The following is a 26,085-nucleotide window of genomic DNA, read 5'->3' as shown; positions in this document are numbered from 1 at the left end:
TGGAAACGGAGGGTTCTGTAGTAGCAAATATCTAAAGGTAAGAGAGTGTGTTCCTTACACCTTTGCACTTGGGATCTGCTTCAATGTCTCAAACTGGTTTCAGTGCAGCTTGAGATCATGGTATAGTATTATGCCAACTTTCCACACTGAGGAAGTGCTCTCCCTCTTCTGGCCAAATTTTAATTCTTTTTTCCATCTGAGCTTTCCAGAGGGCCTTGCAAAGCAGATGTACTTTTGTCATTTCTTCTGGGTTTTCTCCCAACGTTTGTTGTTTGTGCTGCGTCTTAAAATTATTGCAATTTAATATATAAACTGAAGACAAGTTCCGTCATCTTCCCTGAAGTAGGTCACTCAGTAGATTCATTTCTTTGCCTAGAATCTAGCACTTTAATATTCCATGGCATGGAAAGCACATTAAATGATACGCAGACACAATGGGAGAAAATCTCCTTGCTGTGTGCTCCTTTGATGGGAGCTTTGCTCTTGGGGAATATATTTGTACTCTCCATGGCCATGTGTTTCTGATTATCTCCTGTCGATGCTCCGCAAGGAGACTTACTGTTTCTTTCTCACTTCACTTTTCATTCTCCATTTCTCCCAACTCTTCTGTTCAGTGACTGTTCCCTGCAGCCACGTTCCCCGTGTCTAACCATCCCCCAAGGCAAATAAATGAGTGCTTTCATTACCGATACTTTTGATTTCATCTATTTGTGGGTCAAATAATGTGTAATATATGTAACATTTGAAAATTTCTAAAAAATTACTTGTTCAGCCTAGGTTTTCCAAAAGCAGAACTGAAAGCAAACACTTAGACGCTACTATTTTATAGGTTGGGGCAATCCCAGGGACCTAAGAGAGAGGAAATAAAGGAAGGAGAACAGATATAAATGAGTACAATATTGGGAGTACATTATTGGGAGACATTCCCCGACTGACTGTATTAAACTAGGCAACTCAGAACTGGCCTTTGGGGAAAGGAGCAGGAAGGACAAGCACTTTATCTATCTAATTTATCTGTCTCTTGGCTTTCTCTTTCTTCTGCTTTTCATTGATTAGAGTTGGCCCCATGCTGCTTCTGAGTCATGTTACCTGGACTCTCTGGGCATCCTTGGGGGAGCCAGGGCCTTGTGGGTGCAGTCCTGCCAGGGCAAAGGTGAGATAGTTGTTCTTTTTCTTTTTCCTTTTTTTTTTTAAAGCTTTTTAGGACTACACCCAAGGCATATGAAAGTTCCCAGGTTAGGGGTTGAATTGGAGCTACAGCTGCTGGCCTACACCACAGCTGGCAACACCAGATCCCCAACCCACTGAGCGAGGCCAGAAATTGAGCCTTCATAGATACTAGTCAAGTTTGTTACCACTGAGCCACAACACGAACTTCGTTTGTTCTCTTTCAATCTTTCCTGTGCATAGGGGTGGTCAGGTCAGTGGTGGCTGCGATGGTGAAAATATAAATGTCCTTAGGTTTATGATCACAACAGTGGTGTGAGAAGTGCCCACTAGAGAGGTACATGAGGCAGGGTAATCTAATGTCTGATATAGTAGTTGTGCTAATTTTGCTTTCTTTTAAAAAATTTTTTTATTATAGTTGATTTACAATATTCTGTCAATTTCTGCTGTACAGCAGAGTGACCCAGTTATACAGATCTATACCTTCTAATTCTCATATTATCTTCCATCCTGTTCTATATCAAGTGATTGGGTATAGTTCCCTGTGCTATACAGCAGGACCTCATTGCTTATACCTTCTAACTGTACTAGTTTGCATCTACTAACCCCAAACTTCTAGTTCATCCCACTCCCTTCCCTTCTTCCTTTGGCAACCACAAGTCTCCTATTTATATCTGTGAGTCTGTTTCTCTTCTATAGATAGGTTCATCTGTGCCATATTTTAGATTCCACATATAAGTGATATTGTATGGTATTTGTCTTTCTCTTTCTGCCTTACTTCACTTAGTATGAGAATCTGTAGTTCCATCCATGTTGATGAAAATGGCATTATTTTGTTCTTTATTTCTGGCTGAAAAAAGTACAATGGTATTCCATTGGGTATATGTCCCATGTCTTCTTAATCCATTCATCTGTTGATGGACGTTCAGGTTCTTTCCATGTCTTGGCTTAATTTTGCTTTCTAAAATCCCCAGAGTATTTCTAAATATGTTCCTACTCTTGGGAAATGGCATCATTTTCTTCAAGTGAAATACTTATAATTATCTCACTGAAAATGCCCCTCTCTAACATAAAAAAAAAACCTCTTACTTCCTCTTGACCCTTTATCTTTCTTCATTCATTCTTTCATCTTTCATTCATTCATTTAATAAATATTTCTAAGCAGTTTATACATGCTAGACACTGCACTAGGTACTGATGATAGAGAAATAAAAGGCACCATGAGACAGATATGTAAATACATAGAGTAGGGAATCCATAACTAGGGAATCCATAACTTTAAGATAATATTTTTGGGTTTTTTGTTTGTTCGTTTTTTGCTTTTTAGGGCCACACCCGTGGCATATGGAGGTTCCCAAACTAGGGGTTGAATCGGAGCTATAGCTGCCGGCCTATACCACAGCCACAGCAATGCAGGATCTGAGCTATGTCCATAACCTATACCACAGCTCACGGCAATGCAGGATCCTTAACCCACCGAGCGAGACAAAGGATCGAACCTGTGTCTTCATAGTTACTCGTCAGATTCGTTTCTGCTGCACCACAACGTGAACTCCATAAGACAATATTTTGAAAGATGAGAAGGAGCTAGAAAGAGAAATAAAAGAATATTACAAGTAGTAAAATATTACAAATAGTACACAAAGAAGAAATTAAAGAGTCTTGTGTGTGTGTGTGTGTGTGTGTGTGTGTGTGTGTAAAATGTATCGAGAGAAGCAGAGCAAGAAGGTAAATAGATGAGGTGGAGCGTTCAGCAGGGTCTGGGTGTTGGAAATGGGGGCATGATAAGGAGTCTGAATTCTCTCGTAAAGGCAGCAGGGAACCCCCAAAGAAGGGGAAGCAAAATGTGGCACGAATAGATTTATGTTCAGAGAAACCATTCTGTAAGGCACCTTGCAGAGTGGATGAGAGGGGATTGAATTAAAGGCAGGCAGAAGGGTCAGGCTGCTGCCTCAGAGATGCGAGTCATATAGCTGCAAGCCAACCAGTCCCAAAGATTGCCAGCAAACCCCCAGATGCTCGGAAGAGGCGAGGAAATATTACCCTACAGGTTTCAAGGGGAACATGGTGCTGCTGACTCCTTGATTTCAGGCTTCCAGCCTCCAGAATTGTGAGACTATGTTTCTGTTGCTGTAAGCCGCTCAGTGTGTGGTACTTAATGGCAGCCCTAGGAAACTAATAAACTGGACGGGGCGGACGAAGAATGGTTCAGCACATGAGCTCTCAAGTCAAGTCAACAGCACTTGTTACCTTGCTCCAGTGGGGACATTTCTTGACCTCTTTAGGATTTTGTTTCATCACCTACCAATGCGTTTATCATCACCCATCTTGGGAGACTCCTGCGAGGCTTCAATGAGAGAAATCATGTGACATACTTGAATGACCTGGCAGATAGAAATTGCTCAGTAAGTGTTAACTATCAGAATAATTATTATTTAATCTCCTTGAGGATTTACCCACCTCTGTAGTTTCTTTCACAAAATGGTCATTGCCCCATTGAACCCAAGGACCTGGGTGAGGAGTGTCTGAGATGAAAACCTTGTTGAATTTCTCTCCCTGCTCTTCAGCCTCTAGCTCTTGCCTTTTCCCAATAAAATGAGCCTTGAGAATCAAGACCAATCTGAGGGAGGGTGCTACACCCCTCAAAGTCAGGCCTGCTTCTCAGTCAGCAGAGTCTTCAGTTTGGGCTGAATCTTTTTTTTTTTTTTTTTTTTGAAAATTTATAATGCTAGCATTAACCACACGCCATAGTTGAGGATTGGAGAAATGAGTTGGGTGTGGAGAAGGGGGACGATGTTAAGGTTTTTGACCCTGAATAAACATATTTCTATTTGTTTACTGTCCCTACATAGATGATGAGCTCCTTTAGTGCATGGACTTTATTTGACTTGTCTACTGCTCCATCCCCAGGGCCAAACCGGTATCTGAGTGATACTGGTAGTGAGCAAATGTAGTGAGCATTGAATAAATAAATATCTAGTCAATGACTGGAGAAATAAATGAATCATGAATTTGAAGGTCAGAGAAAATCCTTTTTTAAAGCTGAGGCCAGGGAGGTCCCTCTGGTGCCATGGGTTAATGACTGGATGATTGGTCCTTGCTTCTGTGGTGGCACCAGTTTGATCCCTGGCCCAGAAACATCCATATGCCATGGGTATGACAAGAAAAAAAGAGAGAGAGAGAGAGAGGAAATAAAGCAGAGACCAGGAGATGAGAGGAACTCCCCCTGTCTCTTTCTTCCCCCGGGTATCCCTTGAAGTCCTCCCGGTACCACTTCTTGCACTTCTTGTCTAGTGCTTATGACTTGCCATTTGGCTCCATTGAATTTGCTCCATCAGTTATCATCCATCTTTCCTGTTCTCTTCAGCTCATTTGTCTCTTTGTGATTCTGCTCCTATAAACATCCTCAAATATCTACCATATTAAAAAAAAAAAAAATCCTCTCCCAACCTGTGTGCCTTGCTAATTACTTCCCATCTCTCCTGGCTGCTTTGTCACCATCATCTGTCCACTCTTTGTCATAAGAAATTTCTGTGTTTTAACAGAGTGATGCTGCCAAAAATTGAGCTTTTCCTTTCTTTTCCTTTTTTTAAAAATCTTTTTAGGGCCTCACCACACGCAGCATATGTGGGTTCCCAGGTTGTGGTCGAATCGGAGCTGTAGCTGCCACAGCAATGCCAGATCAGAGCCAAGTCTGCAACCTACATACACCACAGTTCACAGCAATGCCAGATCCTTAACCCACTGAGTGAGGCTAGGGATCGAACCTGTGCCCTCATGGATACTAGTCATATTTGTTTCCTCTGAGCCACAATGGGAACTCCAAGCTTTTCCTTTTACATGCTTTTATATTTTAACCAGGTTTGGAGGTAAATATTTTAAGATCATGCCGATGGCATCTAAAGACAGAGGTCTTTGTGTAGCAGATACTGTCAGCATATTAACAGGTATGAGACTTTTATAGAATTGGTTGGGCTGATGATAGACATTGAGTGCTTGTGGATTTCTTTGATACTTGGTTAGAATCATGTTAAACTTTTATAATGAAGTATGCAATGGGTAAAAAATTGTTCATACTGAGAGAATTTTAAACAAATTCATATTTGCTTGCCCTAGACAAACTTTAATGAAGTCTTGATGAAGCTCATATTTAAGCAAGTTGTGTTAAATTTTTTTTAATCCAGAAATTAATCAGTTTATTGGTGTCATTCTCTCTTGCTTTTTTTTTTTTTTTTTTCACAGTAGTGGCCATACCCTCTGCCTCTTTCTCCCTGTAAGCAATTCTATTTCTTGTTCTAATGTGCCAGAGAATTGGAAAGTCTTACAAAGATAAACCCTCTGAAATGGAAACCACTAGATACACTGACATTATAAAAAGCGTTTCCTATTATCAACTTTGAGTCTGTGGCCTTTGGGGTGAAGAGAATGTTTTGGGTTCATTTTTCCTTTTGGTTTCCTTTGGATGTTTTTTTCTAGAAAGCTATTCTCATGAAAAGGATGAGCTCATATTCTAAAACAGGATTTGTGTTCTCTAACAGAAACTATAACAACTTTGGGAATCTGCAAGATTGAAGTCCTTTGGTCAACCTATGTACTTTACAGAGGCTTATTCAAAATGCAAAATCAAGCATTTTGGCTATCATGCCAGGCTTAAAAGAGGAAAATCACCATAAAAGATGCATTAAGTCTTGGTTATATAAGGTTATATAATCCGTGAATATATAAGGATCTTAGTGAAAAAAATTGATTCAACTTCCAGTTAAATTCACTAATAGAGACTTTGGGTACTTATAGATGAACCAAAATAATTATTAAGCAGAGCACATGGATTTGAAAGTTCAGAATTGGCCTTATGCACTTTTTCTGAAACCTAACTACATGTGGTTTCTCTAACCATTACTTGGGGACTCTGAATAGAACCCCCAACCAGTCTGCCTACAAGCAGACTTCTTTACCCTGCACATTGCAGGGGAGGGTCCTTGACCCTGTACATTGATTGCTGGGCAGAATAGACCTGACTATCCCCATTGAGACTTCTAACTTCAAACCGGTTAAGTCTATTGAATAAGCAGTCTCATGGAGCATCAGAATGTTGTGGAACACCCTTGGGCTTCTCTGCACAGTGGTTCGAATTCCAGCTGTGTCATTTACTAGCTCTAGGACATAGATACATGTTACCTACACTTGTAAACTCTCAATTTTGTCATTGGAAAAATGAAGCCACCTAAGCCCTACTTGTGAAAACTGAATATGTCTTTGAAAACACCAAGCATGGTGGCTGACCAGAGTTAGCGGACAATAAAGTCTGGTGCCCTTCTTCCCCCTAAGAAGCGGAGTTTAAGCTCTGACTTCAAAAATAAGTACTTTAAAAGGCTTATATTTAGTTCAATAATGCACATATAGTAGCTATTTTTGATTCTCAGCCTATATGCTTTCTTTGTTATATTTTGCTTAGGCAAGTGTTTAAAGTGGAGTGTCCTGTGCTGGCAGTCTTGGGTCACTTTTCTCTTTGACATTCTCAGTGCAGTCAAATGCAGGCACATTTCATTGGTTTTCCAGGGCTATTCACAATGCTTTCTTCTCCTCCAACTTGGAAGAAAGTGTTTGCCTGCACGTAGTGGGCATGCAGCACGTCTTCCCTGATTGATAAAGTGCCAATTATTTACAAAGTTTTGATATTTCAGTCCTTTGGATAACCGATTTCTTATCCGAGGAAGGATACTCATTCAAGATGGGAGAATCAGGCAAGGGGAAAAGCTTGATGATGGTAGGGAGAAAGGAGAATTTATTAAATAGTAATATTGAGGAGTTCCCTTCCCTAATATTGTGGCACAGTGGGTTGAGCCTCCAGCGTTGTCACTACATTGTCTCAGATCACTGCTATGACATGAGTTCCATCCCTGGCCAGGGAACTTGCACATGCTGCAGGCTCAGACAAAAAAAAAAAGTAATATTGCTCCACGGTCCTGGTATTTATTATTTTGACAGAAGAAACAGTGGACGGTATTGGGCTGGTGGTACAGGCTTCTGGAAACCCCCTGAACCACCTGTTAAAGGTACATGTATCTGAGGCAGATCCTGCTGTGCCCCACTCAGTGTTTCCAGATGAAAGAAGACATGCGTCTATGAGGATCCAGAACCACTGCTGAGAAGTTCAGTGGCCATGGGCTAGTGACTATTTGGGGTTTCATTACCCTAGACTGTGGCGTGCGGGTGCAAATACCTGTTACAGAGAATTGAATTGGGCACAGTAGCTCAAAGTGCTTTGGGAAACATTGAGATTATAAAATGCAGGGGAATAAACCTGATCACATTTGTTAAAAGAGAAATTGAGGCTGCTTCTTCTTTTTTTTTTTTTTTTTTTTTTTGTCTTTTTAGGGCCGCACCCGCGGCATATGTAAGTTCCCAGGCTAGGGGTCCAATCAGAGCTACAGCTGCCAGCCTACACCACAGCCACAGCAAAGCGCGGGATCTGAGCCGCGCCTGCGACCTACACCACAGCTCAGGTCAATGCCGGATCCTTAACCCACTGAGCGAGTGAGGCCAGGGATGGAACCCTGTTCTCATGGACACTAGTTGGATTCATTTCCACTGAGCCCCACAGGGACTCCCAAACTGAGGCATGTTGAAACTTTTAGGGGTTTGAAACTCTATTGGCGTTGGCGCCAAACCGAAAGCGCTCCCTGGACAAGAGGCAGGGAAAGACTGTCTTGGAGAAAAGGCAGAAGTGAGCAAGGAAATTACTGATTGGCTATGGCTGGAGCCTCCTTTGATGCTTGGGATTGGTCGTGCTTAAGTGTCAGTTTCAAAATCTCCACTTTGATTGGCTTATATAAACCACCCCCTAGGCATTGGAGCCACCTCAGTCTCATGGCCTCCTTTTTCAATTAATGTAACACATCCCAAAGAGTAATGTCAGGAAGATATTCTCGTTGCTCTTGGCGCCTCTTGAGGGAGAAGAATGCATAAATGCAACGTGACTGTGAGTACCAGAAATACTTTTTTCATTAAATAGCTTTACAAATGTGCTGTACAAATGTCAAGTTATGGATATGTTTCAAAATGCCACTAAGAGCCCAAAACTGCACTGTTACAATTGAGTTTCACTGTTTCTTTAACAAGCAATAGGTAGTGTAATAGCATTCCAATAGTTTCAGCCCTAAGTCTAGTTCTTCCCTAGTGGAAAATCTAGCATTAATTTAGCCAAAGTGCACAGATGCTTCAGGAAAAATGGAACAGGAAATTAACTTTTCTGTAGCAGTGCAAGAACTGCCTGACCTTAGCAAAGTGTCAGCCAGAAAGTCGACTTTCATATTGAACAGTAAACCTTCCCAGCTGGACACACCTAGAGGGCAGAAGTGATTTCAAATGGGTTTTTCCTCACTCTTCCCTTTATTATTAACTACCTTTTTTTTTCTTCCCTGAGTAAACTGAAAACATTGATAACACATCTGACGCTTCCTACACACAAGCTAAACCTATTTATCTGTGTATTTTAATGCTACAGAAGCTATTTTAGGAGCAGATAGATTTGGGGCAGCGTTAATTTTCTTTTTTGTGGGGGGTAGATATAAAAGAAAAGGAGATAAACTGATGATTTTTCTTTTAAAGAAACAGTAGTTAAAGTAATACTGCGTCTGCCTGAAACACACTTGTGTGCTGGTAGAGCAGATAAAATATATTTGTGAAAATATATTCTGTCAGGAACATAAATTTCAAGAAGCTAGCATTGTCTCCTGCTTTTAATATAGAATCATGACACTTTAAAAGGATGCCCTTTCCTGTGATATAAATGGGAGCACGTTTCATCATCTGATGATGTGCACATCATCTTAAGCACAATTCTCAGCAAAACCCTGACCAAGTACCCGACTACTTAAAATAATGCAACTGCTCCCTGTGAAGTCTAGCATTTACACAAAACCTTGGAATAAATTACTGGCAGTTGGATCAGGGCAGAAATCGAGTTCACACAATGCCTGGCACAGCACACGTTCAATGAATGGATGAATGGAAACTCGTACAATTCATGCTGTGTGTCCAGTATAGGACTTCCTGTGGTGTCCAGCAGTCCTTAAATTTTCCTTTTGTACTTTCAATTGGATTCTTAAAGGCTGGTCTCCCTTGGGTTCATCCAGGTCTTTCGCTATTTATAAGATGTCCTTACCTCCTGCTTTCCTGAGAAAACCAAAGCAATCTGCCTGTTAGAAGAGATGCTTTCTTCTTCAAGCCTGACCCATGACCATCTGCGGGGCCCTTTAAGAATAAACTGGGCTTCTCAGAAGGAAACTTACTTTTCTAGCCAGTCACAGAAAAAAAAAGAAAAAAAAAGAAAGAAAGAAAGAAAGAAAAAGAAAAGCCAAATGCTATTCTGCAATTCAATCCATCCCTTACAGAAAGGATTATAGAGTTTAGGGAATTGAAAATTTGATAACAGTATTAGATGATGTCTTATTCCTTCCTCTGGAGAGAGGGCTTATGTTGTGGTATTACTGGATATTGTCATTTCCTGCCAGTTTTTTATTTTTTTAAGCAAAAAGTTGGCCTTCAAATAAACATTCTAGAATGCATGTGTAATGTGGAGAGCTCTAAGATTTTGGACGGAATACGTGAGGTTGTGTAAGGGTGTGTTGGTGTGATAGTGTAGCATCTGGCAGTGTTGGAGGATCAGGGTTGACTGGATGGAGGCTTCTAGAGGGAAAGTTTGGGGAAGAGGGCTCTCAGGGTTCAGTCAGGCTAGGAAAGATGTTACCCAGGTTGGTCCCCAAGTTGTATATTTGTGCTGGCCAGTGAGCTGATGGGACAAGATGAGGGGGCCATAAAGACTGAACAGCTACAAGGATGCTCAGAATAAGCACGGAAACAGAATGTGCGCTGAGACATAAATGTGCACTTAAGGAGACTTGGTCTATACATTTGCTTTAAGATAGGATGTTTCCTTTATGCAGAATTTGGTGCCTGGCTATTTCATACTCATTCCTCCCTTCTTTTTAATGCTTTGGCCCCCACAAGGGTAGAATGAGGTGGGCTTCCTCTGGGTTGGTGAAATGTGCACCTCCATTCTGTAGCATTTAATTTGACCAGGAACTGGAGGTGACTTTTGTTGCCCTGGAGATGCAGGGCCAGGTGCATGGAATATGTGGGGTTTCCATCTATAATCATCAGTGCAGTTCATGGGGACCCTGGATTTCTGGATGTAAGTACTGGGGGGAGAGAAAGGAGCCAAGGATGCCATCTGCATGGAGTGACAATGTTAGACACTTGAGTTGGGTTCAGGAACCTCCCCTGAGAGTATGAATGTGGTGACTGGATCGGCAGTGGATGGGGAATCTTACTCCCCATCTCAGAGTCTGAATTCTCTGGTAGGTGTTTAATTGAGGCTGGCCTCCCCATACAGGGTAGGGTATGCTTACTATGGTGCTGAAAGAGATTCTTGGCTGGCCACCCCCCCCCTTTTTTTTTGGTCTTTTTAGGGCCACACCCTGCAGCATATGGAGGCTAAGGGTCGAATTGAAGCTGCAGCTGCTGGCTTACACCACAGCCACGGCAACACAGGATCTGAGCTGCATCTGTGACCTACACCACAGCTCGTGGCAAAGCCAGATCCTTAACCCACAGAGCAAGGCCAGGGATCGAACCTGTGTCTTCATGGATGCTAGTCAGATTCTTTTTTCTGCTGAGCTACAATGGGAACTCCCACCCCCAATTTTTTTATGATGGCCTGATGCAGAGGCCTGGGGGCTTTACGTATGCAGAGGTGAAATGAAGAGAGCCCTGCCGGGCTAAGAGGAGAGTCGAGGTCATCAAATGGACAGGGTGGGCAGTGAGGATGTGCAGCAAGCCTGTAGTACGAAGAGTGGAGAGAAGAGAATAGGACTGACGTGGAAAATGAAAATAAGGCGTTCAGGATGTTCGTAGGTGAGTACCATGGAAGGGCCAAGGACCAGACAATTGCAATCATATTTTCCAAGCCTCAAAGAGGGAATGTAAGGTGATAAGGAACTTTTTATATCCTGATTGTGAATTTATTTATAAGACCCTATAACAAGGTGTAAAATTAAATCATATTTAGTTGTGCAAAGAACATACCGCCTCATTTTTATCTAGCACCTGCATCTAAACAGTGTGTCCATTGCCTAAATGGTATCAGGGCCATATTTTTTTCATAATGATACATTTGTTTGGACACTGGATGTTTGTCAGAGAAGAAGAGTAGCAATGGTGATCCACTGATTATGTTTAAATGTTTTAATGCCCCTAATGTAGAAACACTGCCCTTTTGCATTCTACTTGTGACAGAACCCTTATGAAATCACATGGTGGAAATTTTTGAGGTGTTTCTTTGGTTAAATAAACAAGGAGGCCTTTAAACTGAGGTGCCTCTGAGGTTGTGTGGGCCTATGTAGGCAAACCAAAATCTGAGCCCGTAAATGGCTCAAGATTACAAAATCAAAACACCAAGGACAACTAGTCACAAACAGCCAACTAGGCTTTAGGCTAAAGCCTGTCCATAATTTTTTTTCTCTGCGTTGGGACTTTCTCTGTGTAAATGTTTCCCCAGCTCCCATGCCGGATTGTTCTTAATCATTTCAGGTTTGGCGCTGGCGCATGGTAATGCGTTTTTGCTCCAATAATCTCTTACATTTTTAGCTGAACCTCAGTTCATCTTTTAGCAGTTTAAAACATTTAAAATTGTCAAGAGGTTCTTTCCTGTGATCACTTTTTAAGAGATAGTTAAATACTCCTTACATTTATGAGGGGCTATACCTTTTCTAAAGCTTTTATTTCACTGTTAGAGTCTCCTTTGATCCTTACAACATCAAGAAAAGTAGGATGGAAGATGGATGGTCATTTGTAGATGAGGAAAGGGAAGAATACTTGGTGGCGCTTAAGTGGTATCAGCAGTTAATGAATGGGGGCGGTGAGCTGGGGGGAAGGAAGAAGAGCAGACCCAGGATTCAGAGGGCCTTGGGGGTGTTGCTGGCAAAGCCCTTGTCTTAGATGCTGAGTCTCTGGCATCCATGAAACTAGGTATGATGCTTAGGTATTGGTATCCTTGTAACACCCCAGTGTTCTTTCCTTTCTGTTACGTTTGTTGCCTTTGTATGGACTCCCTATTTTAAGAGCGAAGGGCTGAATTAACTCCTTGTTTTGGCATCAGGGGACAGAGACTTGCCATTATTTGAACATTTTCCCAAAGAACAAGGTCTCTCCTTGTGCTCTGCTCAGTATTTCATAATTGGAGATTGTCGATTTTATATTTTTTTCATTACGGATGTCCTTTAGCTACTGCTGACACTGTGGTAAGTCTCAAAGGGCTGGGGAACTCTTAAGCTAAGACCAGAAAATGCGACCAGGGCTTGAGGATGGAAAGCAGATAACTTCTTCCTCCTCTAAAGCTCTATGTGATTAAGTGATTAAGACGGAAAAGGAGGAAGAAATGTTGAAAAGGGGGAAAGCAGAAGGAAGGAGAAGAGACAAAAGAGGGACCTTCAGAATGGTTTTGATTTGGTCCAAAATAGAAGTAAAATCAGTTGTGCCTCAAGAAAAAGCAGTCTGCCTTCTCTTCTGATCTCATCTAAAGCTTTATCTTATTCTGAAGGCTATCTGGAAGGAAGCTATCAAGACCACCATCTCCCAGGAAGTCCAGCGTTTTTGTAATCTCGTCTGGGTTTTGTTATGTCTGTAAAGTTACAGCAAATAGTAAACTGATGGCCCACAGCTGTGCATCGTGGGTGGCACTCAAGGAAAGGAGTCTTGAATTCCTTGGAGGAGGAAGAGGCTTCAGAACAGGCTGGAAAAGATGCTTAATATGACTTTCAAACAGCTAGAAAAGAGAAGCAGAGACATTTGGAAGAAGCAGAGAGGGACTATAAGTTCCTCCATGTTGGTGGAAATGGACAAGCCCTTCTGTGGGGGTAACAGGCAGCTGGCCCCTTGGAGGCATGGGAAAGCAAGACACGCAGTGGGAGACATCAGATTGGGACCAGGGGAGAAATCCCTGTTTTTGTTCTTGTTTGTTTTTAATTCCTCCCTTTCTCCAAGATTCCTGCTCTGTGTGAGGTTAGCCTGGGGAAGGAAAGGGCAGCGCACAGTTGAAATTACGCCCAGCTTGACTGAGCATTGGCTGGGGTTTGAGGAGTTTGAGAAAGCAGCCTTTTCTCTGTCTCTCTCTCTTTTTTTTTTTTTTCCTGCCTTGCAAATTGCTGTCCTCCAGTGACACCTCTTTTCTTTCCTCCAGTTACACAAGCTCTAGACCCCTCTTCCATACAATGTGGTTCTGAGTTGTGAAAGAGGAGAACAGCAATAAACAGAGATGACTTAGGCATTCTCAGGGCTTCCCATCAGGTTATATGCTGCATATTTTATAGATGGGAATAGATGGGGTGGAAAGGCTTTTCTTTTTCTTTTTCTTTTTTTAATTAAAAAAGTTTTATTTTTTTATTTTATTTTATTTTTTTTGGCTGTGCTTGTGGCATGTGGAAGTTCCAGGACCAGGGGTAGTGCCCAAGCCACAGCAGCAACCCAAGCTGCTGCAGTGACAGTGCTGGATCATTAACCCCTTGCACCATAAGGGAACTCCTGGGAAGTTGTTTCTGATGAGCAAAAATATTGTATCTCTTAATTCTCAGTGAGTATTTCAGATGTTCCCAGTGGACTAAGGAGATTTGTTGTTTTCTTTTTTTGTTTCTATTTCTTGTTTTCTTTTCCTTTTTTTTTGTTTTTGCTTTTTAGGGCCACACCCATAGCATATGGAAGTTCCTGGAGTAGGGGTCAATCATCAGAGATGCAGCTGCCAGCCTACACCACAGCCAGGGCAATGCCAGATCCTTAACCCACTAAGCAAGGCCAGGGATGGAACCTACATCCTCATCCATGCTGGTCGGGTTCATTACCACTGAGCCATGCCGGGAACTCCTTTATTCATTATTTTCATCATTGTCATTTAAACTATTCTATATAAACATTTAAGATCAGTTTTTATCTAGTTTGGAGTAACTGTAGGTGAAGGCCGAGGGTCCCTAAAGGTTCACTCAGGTAGGGAACATTCTCCAAGGCTTTGCCTGCATATCCAGGGAACCTGCAGTTTCTAAACTGTCCTGCAATTTTAAATAATGTTTAAATATAAAATGTATAGGGTATGCATCATCCTGGAAAACTCCATCCATTTTGTTTCTTGAATTCTCTAGGTGTATATTTCACCTGTGGGAAAAAATCTTTATTCTTATAGTGGAAAAATTAAAACGTTATTCACTATGATAGACTCTACAATATTTCTAAAATGCCAAAAGTCTGGACAGCATGGTAATTTGACTTTTAGTTATATATGACACACATCCGAGGTCTACTATATGATTTGTATTTGAGCATCAAAAAATGTCATAAATACATAGCTCCTTTAATAAATCCAGAAAAAAATCTTTTTGTCATATGAAAAAAAACCCAAGTTTTATTTTTCATCTCTACTATATTTTCAAGAGCTATATTTCTTGCTTTTGTGGTAAGTCTTGGTGAAGACTTTTTAATAGTAGCTGAGAAATATATTGCCTTTATAATATAGCTCTTTATTAATTTTTTACTGTAAATTCATTACTTTGCTCAAATATTTGACTCTATTTTTGTCATTCTTGCCACTATTCAAAATTCTACTGAAATAAATTTCTTAATGCACATTTTCACCACTTTCTCTCCCAATCCTCCATGGTGGTATTTATAAAAAAGACTTTTACATATTGAGAACAAAAAAGATGTTGTATTCATGCATTCCAAGAATTATTTAGTATATACCCATTCTGTGTCAAGTACTCTTTTTGCTTTTTAGGGCCGCACCCACAGCTTGTGGAGGTTCCAGTCCACAGGGGTCCAATCAGAGCTGTAGCCGCTGGCCTACACCACAGGCTCAGCAACGCTAGATCTGAGCAATGTCTGTGACCTACACCACAGCTCACGACAACGCTGGATCCTTAACCCACTGAGCGAGGCCAGGGATCGAACCTGCTTCTTCATGGATACTAGTCAGATGCATTTCTGCTGAGCCACAACAGGAACTCCAAGTACTGTTCTTAAGTTGGGAAGACAAAAGTGAACAGAACAGACAAGACATATGCTTTCATTTACCTTCAACAAACATAAAAATAAACCATATTTTTGCCTTAACAGGTGATAAGCCCTCAAAGAAAAATTATATATCAGGGTGTATAGAAGCATATAGTTTACTGTAGAAACACTTTTTATGACAGAGACCAAACTATGTTAATTGAAAAACATAAAGAATCCTTAATTTAAAATTAGAGTCAAAATATGATATTGATTTCTATTCAGCTTCATTTTTATATATTTAACATCATGTACTGGTCAATGATGGACACTCACATAAAGAAAACTCATTTCATTCCCTCTGCAATCTCTCGGAGTAGGATTTGTTACTCCGACTACACCTTTGAGAAAGTGCTGGTGTGGGGCAATTACGTAACTCTCCCCTGGGGATGAAGCACTCAAGTGGCAGAGCCAGAATCCAAATCCAGATTTTGGATTCCCCGCCCTCCTCTGTTCCTACTGTGTCTTGCTGCATCTGACCTTCCAACTAATATATTCGAAGGCAGCATAGAGGTTTCAGATTTTGAAGCCCTTCCAATAAAAATAAGTGCTCGGTGATAAAACAACTTGCGTGTGGTCTAGCAAAGTGATTTCTGAGGGACTCTTTTGCAGATCTCTCAAGAAGAAAGGAGAGGGGGAGGTGACTTGGAGGATCAGAGGGACAGTGGCCAGTAATGCTCACTCCTTTCGAAGTTCTCCTCTGCTGAACTGCAAGTCTCAAGCTCAGTTGTTGTAGTTATGGCCAGGTTAAATGTGTACTTCTGCTAAAAATGTATCTTCAGGGAGTTCCTTTGTGGCACAGCAGGTTAAGGATCCAGTGTTGTCACTGCAGTGGCCCAGGTTGCTGCTGTGGCATGGGTTTGATCTCTGGCTGGGAATTTTTATATGCTGTGAGCGCAATATATATATATAGATATAGATAGATAGATAGATAGATAGATAGATAGATATAGATATAGATAGATAGATATCTATATCTCTATATATGTCTGTATATCTCCAAATGGTAGGAGTAATCAAGAGCTCTCCTCTCCAAAAGTGTTGCTACAGGCACTTGATCATCCCGCATTTGCTGGTGCGGTTGGCATAACTGTATTTCACATACGCAGTGTGTGCACCTGTTGTTGGGACGGCTGGAACCGTTCTCACCCCTTGGTAATGGGCCATTCTGCTGATACAGTGTGTTATAAATATTACAAGGACAGGGGCAGTTTATATTACAGGATAATACAACGTCATTTGACGGACAAGCTCATTTCCTATTTATTCTCTGTAGTCTGAGACGTGAGTTAAAATGTCAGGGTGTTATAACGGTGGCTATCAAATATGGCCAGCCATTCATAGCTTATTTAGAATATGCTCCTTATAAGATATGCTGGTTGCTCTTATTTTAACCGATCCTAGTTGGTGGTGGTGTTGGGGGTGGAGAGGTGGTATCGTTCAAAATAAAACTTAAAGTTTGAAAATACACTCTCCCCATGTGAAATCCCTGCTGTATGGAGCCAGCTGAAATGGAGAGCAGCATCCTGTGATTACGAAAGAAAATAATGTGAGAAGGGAATTCTGGACACTAGGCATTTTGCTTGAGTGACACTGATATATTTGGAAGCATCTGTCTTCCCCTTTCACCTCAAAGCATGTTTGTTTATTTTGGCCTCCTTTGGGCTACCATTCTCTCTAACTCCTGAGTCCAAAGGCTCAATCTGTATTGGCTTTCAAATATTCCTTCTTAAAAGTTCATCATTACAATTGCAACATTTGCTAAGGAATTATGTCCCAGTTAGCAGTTAAATTCTTGAGTCTAAATAGTTTCATCATCAAAAGGATACAATGAACTTCTTTGCAGAACAGATAATAACTCACAGACTTTGAAAAACTTATGGTTTCCAAAGGAGAATGGTTGGGGGAGAGGGAAGGGCTGGGGGTTTAGGATGGAAATGCTGTGAAATTGGGTCGTGATGATCCTTGCACAACTAAATGTAATAAAATTCATTGAGTTAGAAGCCAAAAAAATAGTTTCATAATCAATAAAATGCAATATCCTTTAACAAGGGAAAATACCTGATCATGTTTTCCCAACGTACCATGCACAGAAGGTGTGACTAGCTATTCTCTTTCTTTCTACTGCGTTCATCACACAGGTATTAAGCACCCATGTTAGCGTGTCCCTGGCAGAGCTCAGACACAGAAACAATGTTCCCAGCTCTGCTCTTTTTGACATATTATTATTATTATTATTATTATTTGCTTTTTAGGGCTGCACCCACTTCATATGGAGATTCCCAGGCTAGACGTCGAATCAGAGCTGTAGCTGCTTGCCCTACGCCACAGCTACAGCAACGCTGGATCCAAGCCGACTCTGCGACCTACACCACAGCTCATAGCAACGCTGCATCCTTAACCCACTGTGTGAGGCCAGGGATCGAACCCAAAACCTCATGGTTCCTAGTCGCATTTGCTTCCGCTGCACCATGATGGGAACTCCGACTATTATTATTTTAAAAACACACATATCATACCATCTATATGCCAGGCACAGTTCTAAGCATTTTACAATTATTAATTCCTTAATCCTCATGGCAGTTAGTGCTGCCAGAACTAGGGTATTCAAACCCAACAGCCTGCCTGCAGAGTTTGTGTCCTTCTGCATTGCACTGTGCTTGGTCTATTAATTTTCAGATAGCAGTCATTTGTATGCAAAAAAAAAAAAAATAGGATAGCCTTCCTGCTCTCAAAGAGTTGGAATCTTAAGACAGCATGGAGGTTTCAGATTTGATTTAGAGCATTTAGAATTGCCACGACAAGCTAAATCTGTTTCTTCTTTCTTTCCATATATATCTTCAAAGATCTTGGTAGAGCATTGCACCTCATCAGTTTACTAGGTATCTTCATTTACTAAGTCTATATGATGTGTACCAGAGACACAGGGACCATCCAGGCTGCCTGCAAAGACCCTCACATCACAGAGAGACACCGTTTCATACGTGCTAATGGAAGGATGTATTTCAATGAAAATTTTCCAAAGGGGCTCTGTTTGATTTGGAGTTTGCTAAGTGGAAGTATATAAAGAGAGGCAGGGACTGTTGGTGGAAGGCACAGCCGAATCTGAAAGAGCAGGGTGGGATCAGGACTGGAAATGATTAAGAGGGTGACATTACCAGAGAAGAAGGATGGGGTCTAAGTTCAAATGGCCTGCATTCCTCAATAAAGATGTGAAATTAATTCTATCAGGAATGGGAAATAATGAAGGAATTTAAGGAGTGAAAAGACATGGTACAAAATGTGTTTAGATCCATGAAAAGGACATTTGATTTAGAGCATTTAGAGTTGCCGCTAAAAGCAATGTGGAGTCCCAATTTCATTTTCTACCTTTTCCTCCTCATTTTCCTTCTCCATCCCCTTGGTCTCCTCTTCTTTGGCCTTGCCTGTTTTTGTTTTTGTTTTTGTTTTTAGCCCTCTCACATTTTTTTTGCCCTAGCCCCCATCCCATCTCATTACTTCTTCCAGTAGTCAAAAAAATGTCTACTGCTTCAAGGCTAAATTCCAAGTTTTTGCGAAAACACACAGTATCTGCCATTAAACCATATAATGAATTTAGAGTCAGCCGTTTTCTACTTGCCAGTTCAAAACTTCCTTGGTGATAATGGCATTTCAAACATCATTGTGAGAAAGAAGAATATTTATTTTGGGGGAGCAATAAACTATTGAAGGAAGAACCTATGGTTATGATACCTCAGTGATAGCCTCCTCTTCTCAGGAAGTTCCGTCCTGCCTCACGTTCAGATTTTGCTGCATCCTCATGGAGAGAAGCAAAAGCCTTGTATATCTCCAGCCAGCTCTGGGATTGCTTCTCAGCGCTACTCCCTGCATGCGTCTCCCCACACAGAACCCATCCTCCCTGAGTCCCTTGGAGGAAACCATTTTTACCCTAAAAGAACTGTTAAAAGGTAATGCTGCTAGACCTACTCAAGAAAAGCACACTGCAGATGAAAAGCATTGCTATTAATTTCTATTTTCAGCTAGAGTTGAGTTCTGTATTTCTATGCAACTGTATTCCTCCAGGAACTCTATATTTTAATAGCCTGAAGTTTTCATCTTTCTGTAATAGGGAAAAAAATACAGTTCACCTTCAGTTTGAGAAGATGAGGTTGCCTTTGTCCTTGTCAGCCTTTCAGAGACTCTGTCTTTCATTTCTAGAGAAAAACTTAAAAGGCAACTGTCTGAATGGCTCCTGATTTGCATTCATGATCTCCTTCCAGGGAAATGTGCTCCCTTTTTTCCCCCTCTTAAAATTTTATGCCTTCTTTGTCTTTGTAGATCGAGGAGTCAGTTGAGACCCACTTTGGCAGCCATGGCAGAAGGGCCATTCTCTACCATTCTCCTTCTTCCAGCAAAATGGAACTGAAGCTCCACCAGCACATTCTCACTCAGCTTCACTATACAGTTGTCGTCGTTGAAGAAAGGCTGCTCGGTGCTGACCTTGGGCTGAGGCTGCTAGAAAAAGGTTAGAGTCAGATGTAATAACCACTGTTGCTTGCCCTCTAGTGTTAAGTACTTTCTGGAATGTGCTACTATTTGCCTTAAAGAAAAAAATCATAAGAAATTTTCACCCCTGATCAACCTTCTTGCATCATAGAAAACTTCCTCTCCATTTTCCTTTAGCTGCATTTCTTTATTCCTGAAATTACTTTGTTTACATTTTTGTAGCCTTTTGGAGTTGCATAGTTCATCTTGAAACACTGCATAAAAAATGTTTATGTTTATGAGCCCAAATACATGTTCTGCCCAGCACCAAACTGCTCCATATTTTAAGAAAATTGCCACTTCATCTGACTGCAAGTAGAATGTGCTGGAAATTGTTTCAAAGAGCCAGCTTAAATGTGATTCACAGATTGGCTCTAAATGTGGAAGAAGTGTGGATATTTATCTCACAGGCCATTAATAGTCAAGTACTTTTATTTCTGTCATTTGAAGTGAAAACCAAGAGACACGTTTTTTAAACAAGTGATTTGAAAAGGAAGTTGAGTAGATGACGAGGGTCCAAGAGGGCAATAACAATGACAGCTTACATGTCCTGAGCAACCAGCCACGTGACATATTATATTCTATATTCGTGGCCTCATTGAATCCTCACCGAAGCGCCCTGTGTAGCCTGAGATTAAGAAATACTCATCTCTCCCCTAGTTACAGATGAGGACACTGAGGCTTGGAGAGGTGAAGTGACTCACCTCGTATCTTAAGCCTGGGGTGATGGAAGGGCAGGCTTTGCTGTCACTTCTGTGCTTGTCCTCTTAACCCGTGTGTTGCTCACCCCCTCTTTTGGCCCCTTACCCTGCACTCATCTATTGCAATTAGAACTACTGGGTGAGATATGCAGCATTCATTTCACATGAGCCAATCCGATTGTTCTCTTTATGATAACACACAGTGTATCAGTCTATTAAAAGGGAAGGGAGGAAACAGCCATTTGAATCAACTGCCGATTTCCAGGTTTCCATGGTGGTTTCCTTTGGGAAAAATAGTCAAATCCTGGTGCCACAATAATTTTCTTTCTTTCTTTTCTTTTCTTTTTTTTTTTTTCTAAATCATAGTGTTATTTTATTGTCATTAAGTTGGATCGCAGCAACGTAATTTTCATTTGTCACTTCATTTTCAACCATCTTGCCATCATCATGGCCCTTGTTCTTCAGATAAGTTCCCCTTCGCTCTTTAAAGTGTTGTTACGCTGGTCAGTGATGGAGGCTGGGGGAACATTTAGCCATGATCACCCTTCACCACGTTCACCCTTTACCAAGTTGGCAGTGCTGTTACAAGCTACTTAGCTAGCAAAGCTCCCAGGAAAGAGAGCCCCCAGAGATCCACTTTGATGAGAAGAAAGGTCTTAAAAATGTGCAGAATCCAGGCCATTAGGACAGGTCTTTGAGAATGCCATTTGCTGCCCCTACCCCCTTTCCCTAGTTGTAGTATGGAAATCAAGAATATTGGGTTCCTGGAAGCGAATAAGAAAAACCAAAGGGAAGTCGAATGCTCTGGCATCAAAGCAACTGGAAACAAAGTTAACAAACCTCACTGGGGTTGGTTCTATTAGGAAGGACCAATCTAAAGTTACGGTATTTTCAGAGAACCATTTATAAGAATAGCTGACCGTGTTAAGGAAAGATATAAAACGTTTAGTCTGCCTCTCATGCCATAAAATATTTTAGCCCATCACTGAACCAGGTGATTGACTGTGTCACCAGCACCTTCAAGCCTTGTGAGCTGTGCTCCTGGAGTCCTGCAGCGCATTGGCGGTTAACCCACCACCATTGTGTGAAACTCCTATGTGCCTTTGTGCCCTGGATGCTGCTGCTGCTGACTGTGTGTGTACACAACATGACAATCTGTGCATTTTAACTTCAGTTTTCAGTTTTCCAGTTGAGAAACAAAGAACATGTCTCTTCTCTGCCTGGACATCCTTGGGTCAGTTTTATAAGAAAAAGGAAGATGACTTTGCAGCGCCCACATATCAAGAAAGTGCAAAGACAGCCTGAAGGCAATAGAATCTGGCAGCCAAAGGATGTGCTGGGCCCAGTAGCACAAGATAACTAGATGGTGTCACCAGAGTTTGTCAGTGTAAATACTGATTTGACTCTTTCTTCCCACATTTCTCTCAGTTTTTAAAACATCCACTGGCAGGAATTCCCATCGTGGCTCAGCAGTTAACGACCCAACTAGTATCCATGAGGATGCAGTTCTATCCCTGGACTCACTCAGTGGGTTAAGGATCCGGCGTTGTTCTGAGCAGTGGTGTAGGCCGGCAGCTACAGCTCCCATTTGACCCCTAGCCTGGGAACCTCCATAAGTCACGGGTGTGGCCCTAAAAAAAGACCAAAAACCAACCAACCAAACAAACCCAAAAATCATCCAATGGCTACTTTTTTATTATGTGTAATAAGATATTATTCCTGGATAGGCCTCCAGAAAGGGTAGCAATATCACAAGTATGGGAAATTGATTTTGGTTTGTCATTCGATTTTGTAGTTTTCACTGTGAGAGTGTCGAATACCTGGAGATAAAGAAGTTCTGTGAGCATAATCTAACACGTCCCCGATTATCTAACCTTCAGGAAAAAAAGCCACCTTTTCATTGCAGTTTATTTCCCATGGCCACACATTTAATCTACAAAGTAGGTTTGAACTGAATCACTTACTCTCAAAAATATTTTCCTGGGATTTGATTCTTACAGCATTTCTTTTGCTTTAGTTCCACGTGGTCTCGTCTTGCTTTTCCTACATGTACAGTAGCAGAAAGTATGGTGTTCTTTGGTGCATTTCAACTTCCTCTCCCCATATTGAGTGGGTTGGGGAAAGTGGAAGCTATTCGGAATGATCTAGAAACCTACCCCACCTTTCTTTTCACCACTGCACTTTTTGCTGTTTGCTAACCTGAAATTTGAAGATATTACATTAAAACAAAATAGGGGAGTTGCCGTCGTGGCGCAGTGGTTAACGAATCCGACTAGGAACCATGAGGTTTCGGGTTCGATCCCTGCTCTTGCTCAGTGGGTTAATGATCCAGCGTTGCTGTGAGCTGTGGTGTAGGTCACAGACGCAGCTCGGATCCCATGTTGCCATGGCTATGGTGTAGGCCGGTGGCTACAACTCCGATTAGCCCCCTAGCCTGGGAACATCCCATATGCCGCAGGAGCGGCCCAAGAAATGGCAAAAAGACCAAAAAGAAAAAAAAAAAAAAAAAAAAAAAAAAGGCGCTCCTGCAAATGTTATTAAGTACCCAGGTACAGATTTGACCCCATGATAAAATACATTCTCGGTCACAGGAAAATAAATATAAAATGCATTTTCCCTGTTCTATCCATTCATTCCACCTGCTTTCCTCTCCTTTTTTGACTTGACTCCCATCACGTCTGTTGACCTCTCTTTGAAGCACAGGTGGCCTTTTTCTGGCTTGGGGGAACATTTTTTTTTTTAACCTTTTGAGGCCAGAAATGGATAAAAATTAGAAAAAAAATAGAAGGGTGTTAGTTCAGGCAGGCACCAGTCTACAATTAGGTATAATCTTTTCTTGCTGGGTAATATTTGGGGTTTATATTATATTTAATTTTCTGACTACTTATTTAGTAAATATTTACTGGTAGGAAAGTAAGCAGTCTTGGGTTGTAAAATAGAATATGGGCATTATGTTATTTCCCTGGTTAATTTCATCCAGTGATTATAATGGAAATTCGTGGCTCTATCCAGAAAGACGATAGGGCTGTGGATATTTGACCTTAAGTTGAGTTCTCTGAGACCTGTTCTCTTATCTGTTAAAGGCAGTGATGATATTACACCACAAGCATATGTGGTGAGAATTTAATCACTTTGCCCACACCCATCAGAGTTCTGGGAGAAAACACAGTAAAGCCCAGCCAGTATTTTTGTCATTCAATAGTCTGGGAGTGGGGCCTAGAAATTTCAATGTTAAAAACAGACATAGGTAACTCTGAGGTGTAGCCCAGTTTGGAGAGCATTGTCCTAAGAAATGTATTTTCGGTTCAAAGAATAACAATCTTTACAATTAATTTTAGGTATCAAATGACACAAAAGTCTTCTTGCTATGATGCCGTTGAACTACTTAAGATTTATTGGTATAGTTAGCTTTAAGCTGATTTTGAGGACAGTAAAAGGACAATTGTCTTTACAGAGTTGTACCTACAAAACTTAGCAGAATGTTAGAGAGTTCCCATCATGGCGCAGCAGAAACGAATCCGACTAGGAACCATGAGGTTGCGGGTTCTATCCCTGGCCTCGCTCAGTGGGTTAAGGATCTGGTGTTGCCGTGAGCTGCAGTGTAGGTCATAGACCCGAATCGGATCTGGCGTTGCTGTGGCTGTGGTGTAGGCTGGCAGCTATAGCTCCGATTGGACCCCTAGCCTGGGAACCTCCACACGCTGCAGGTGTGGGCCTAAAAAGATGAAAAAAAAACCCCAAAACTTAGCAGAATGTTAAACACACACATATATGGTCCTTCAGTCCCCTGCTTTGGAAAAATATGTCTTAGGTCATTATGTTTGTGAGAATGTGTAATTTTCTAAAGGAAAAGAAAAAAGAAGCAACCAATTATTCCCTTTCCCGATATTGAGATAATATTTAGTAAATCAGGGTTTTAGTACATGGAGTAGTATAATGGCCTAAAAGAGAGTCAGTGTTTTCCAAGAGTTCTTAACCTAGTCCCATAGTAAGATCCCCAAGTAGAGTGTGATCCAGGTGACTCTGAGTTGATAGACGTTCCCATTGGATCAGAATTACTTGGTACCCGCTAAGGGTAATGAATATTTAGCACTTTGCCGTCCTCTTCTGAGTACATCCTGCACTTTTAAATTCAGTATATTATAGAGTCCATGTGAAAAACACATGCTGCTATCAAAACAGAATTGGAGTCATGCTTAGGATTTCAAATTGCTCTTGTTCTTATAACTTGGGGTTTTCCATGGGATGTTTGTTGAAGAAATAGAAAAAGTGAAAGACCATATAGATTTTTTGGCCAGGGGTTGGCCGATTATGGCACACTAGCTAAATCTGGCCCCTCACCTGTTTCTGTAAACATTTCTTGGAGTGCCATCGCACATTTGTTTTTGTACTGTCTTTGGCTGTTTCTGTTCTATTAAAGCAGAGTTAGGTAGTTGCAACAGAGACCATACAACTCTTAAGGCCTAAAATATTTATTATTGGGCCCTTTGTAGAAAACATTTGCTGACCCATGGATCTAGACTAATTGTATGTCATTTGATCTCATAGCAAGCCGATGGTCAAACTCTATGACTGAGACAGGCTAGTTTTCTTTTTAACGTACATCAAACCTCATTCAAAAAGGATGCGGTGGTTTATGAAACCATATAATAATAAGATTACTAAAATGGAAATATGAAATTAGGGCTCAAACTGGATATTCCTCTTAGCTACCATAATTTTGGCTTCAATTTGGCTTGAGCTGCCACATACCCAGAGTGACAAGGGAAAGAATCAATGTTTTGCTCTCTGTATCCAGTCATGATGGAGGATAATGTGAGAAAAATATATATATATGTATGACTGAGTCACTTTGCTGTACAGTAGAAATTGACAAAGCACTGTAAACCAACTATAATGGAAAAAATAAAAATCATAAAAAACGTTTTGTTTTCAGGAAGGAGGCAACACTAGTTTATTCCCCTAATCTCCGACAGGCCCAGGTAGTACATTTACAGCAACTTGTTCAGATGGATTAGCAACTCGACAACTCTAAGGTATGTAATGGGTCAAGAGCCAGGGCAACCTTTGTATTGCAAACCAAGTGGATGTCTTGGTTCACGGGAACTAAGAGTGTAACAGCACAGCATAGGTATGGTGGAAGCATTTATAGGAAGGGCTAGGGTTAATACTGTGAAAATAATATTTATCAATATTTGTATTGATATTACATTTGGGACATGGTGTTATGGAGATGACATTTCAAGTAATATTGCTACAGCTCCCCCCACACACACCAGTAAGGGCACTATAAATTATCCAGCTGTCTTCTTGGGATGCACTATTAGAGGATATATTCAGTAGAGCGAGAGATACAGATCACTACCTAATGCTGTGAAAAATAGATGAAAAAAGAAAAAAGCCTACTTTCTACCCTGTTTATCATTTAATAGGTTTCTATCCTCCCATATTTTTAGTTACATACACCAACATTCTTGAAAATGTCCCACACATCCATGTTTCATGTGAAGTTTAGTTTAATTTTGAAGGTTTATTTATAATGGCTATTTGCCGAGAGCTGTTTCTGGACTTTGTATGGAAAAGAACCATCTACTGC

At 41.1% G+C, this 26,085-nt stretch overlaps 1 protein-coding gene across 10 annotated transcripts in view; it reads left to right on the top strand.

The window, feature by feature from the left end:
* Positions 1–26,085, top strand: part of CPED1 (cadherin like and PC-esterase domain containing 1) — a 282,194-nt gene that overhangs the window by 5,121 nt on the left and 250,988 nt on the right. For 5 of the 10 annotated variants that reach the window (XM_021078989.1, XM_005673220.3, XM_003134738.4 and 2 more), the window contains one exon: positions 19,582–19,768. The exons of 2 other annotated variants lie outside the window; for them this stretch is intronic. In XM_021078989.1, the coding sequence (XP_020934648.1) occupies positions 19,660–19,768 (109 nt within the window). In that variant the 5' untranslated portion in view covers positions 19,582–19,659. Of the gene's footprint in view, positions 1–1,056; positions 1,154–8,049; positions 8,150–19,581; positions 19,769–26,085 lie in introns of those variants that run through there. 3 more of the 10 variants (XM_021078988.1, XM_021078987.1, XM_013985644.2) reach the window with 2 other exon arrangements.

This window comes from Sus scrofa, chromosome 18 (assembly GCF_000003025.6).
Source record: "Sus scrofa isolate TJ Tabasco breed Duroc chromosome 18, Sscrofa11.1, whole genome shotgun sequence".
NCBI classification, from domain to species: Eukaryota; Metazoa; Chordata; class Mammalia; order Artiodactyla; family Suidae; genus Sus; species Sus scrofa.
The sequence above is the reverse complement of the archived record's forward strand: the minus strand, read 5'-3'. Positions and strand labels throughout refer to the sequence as shown.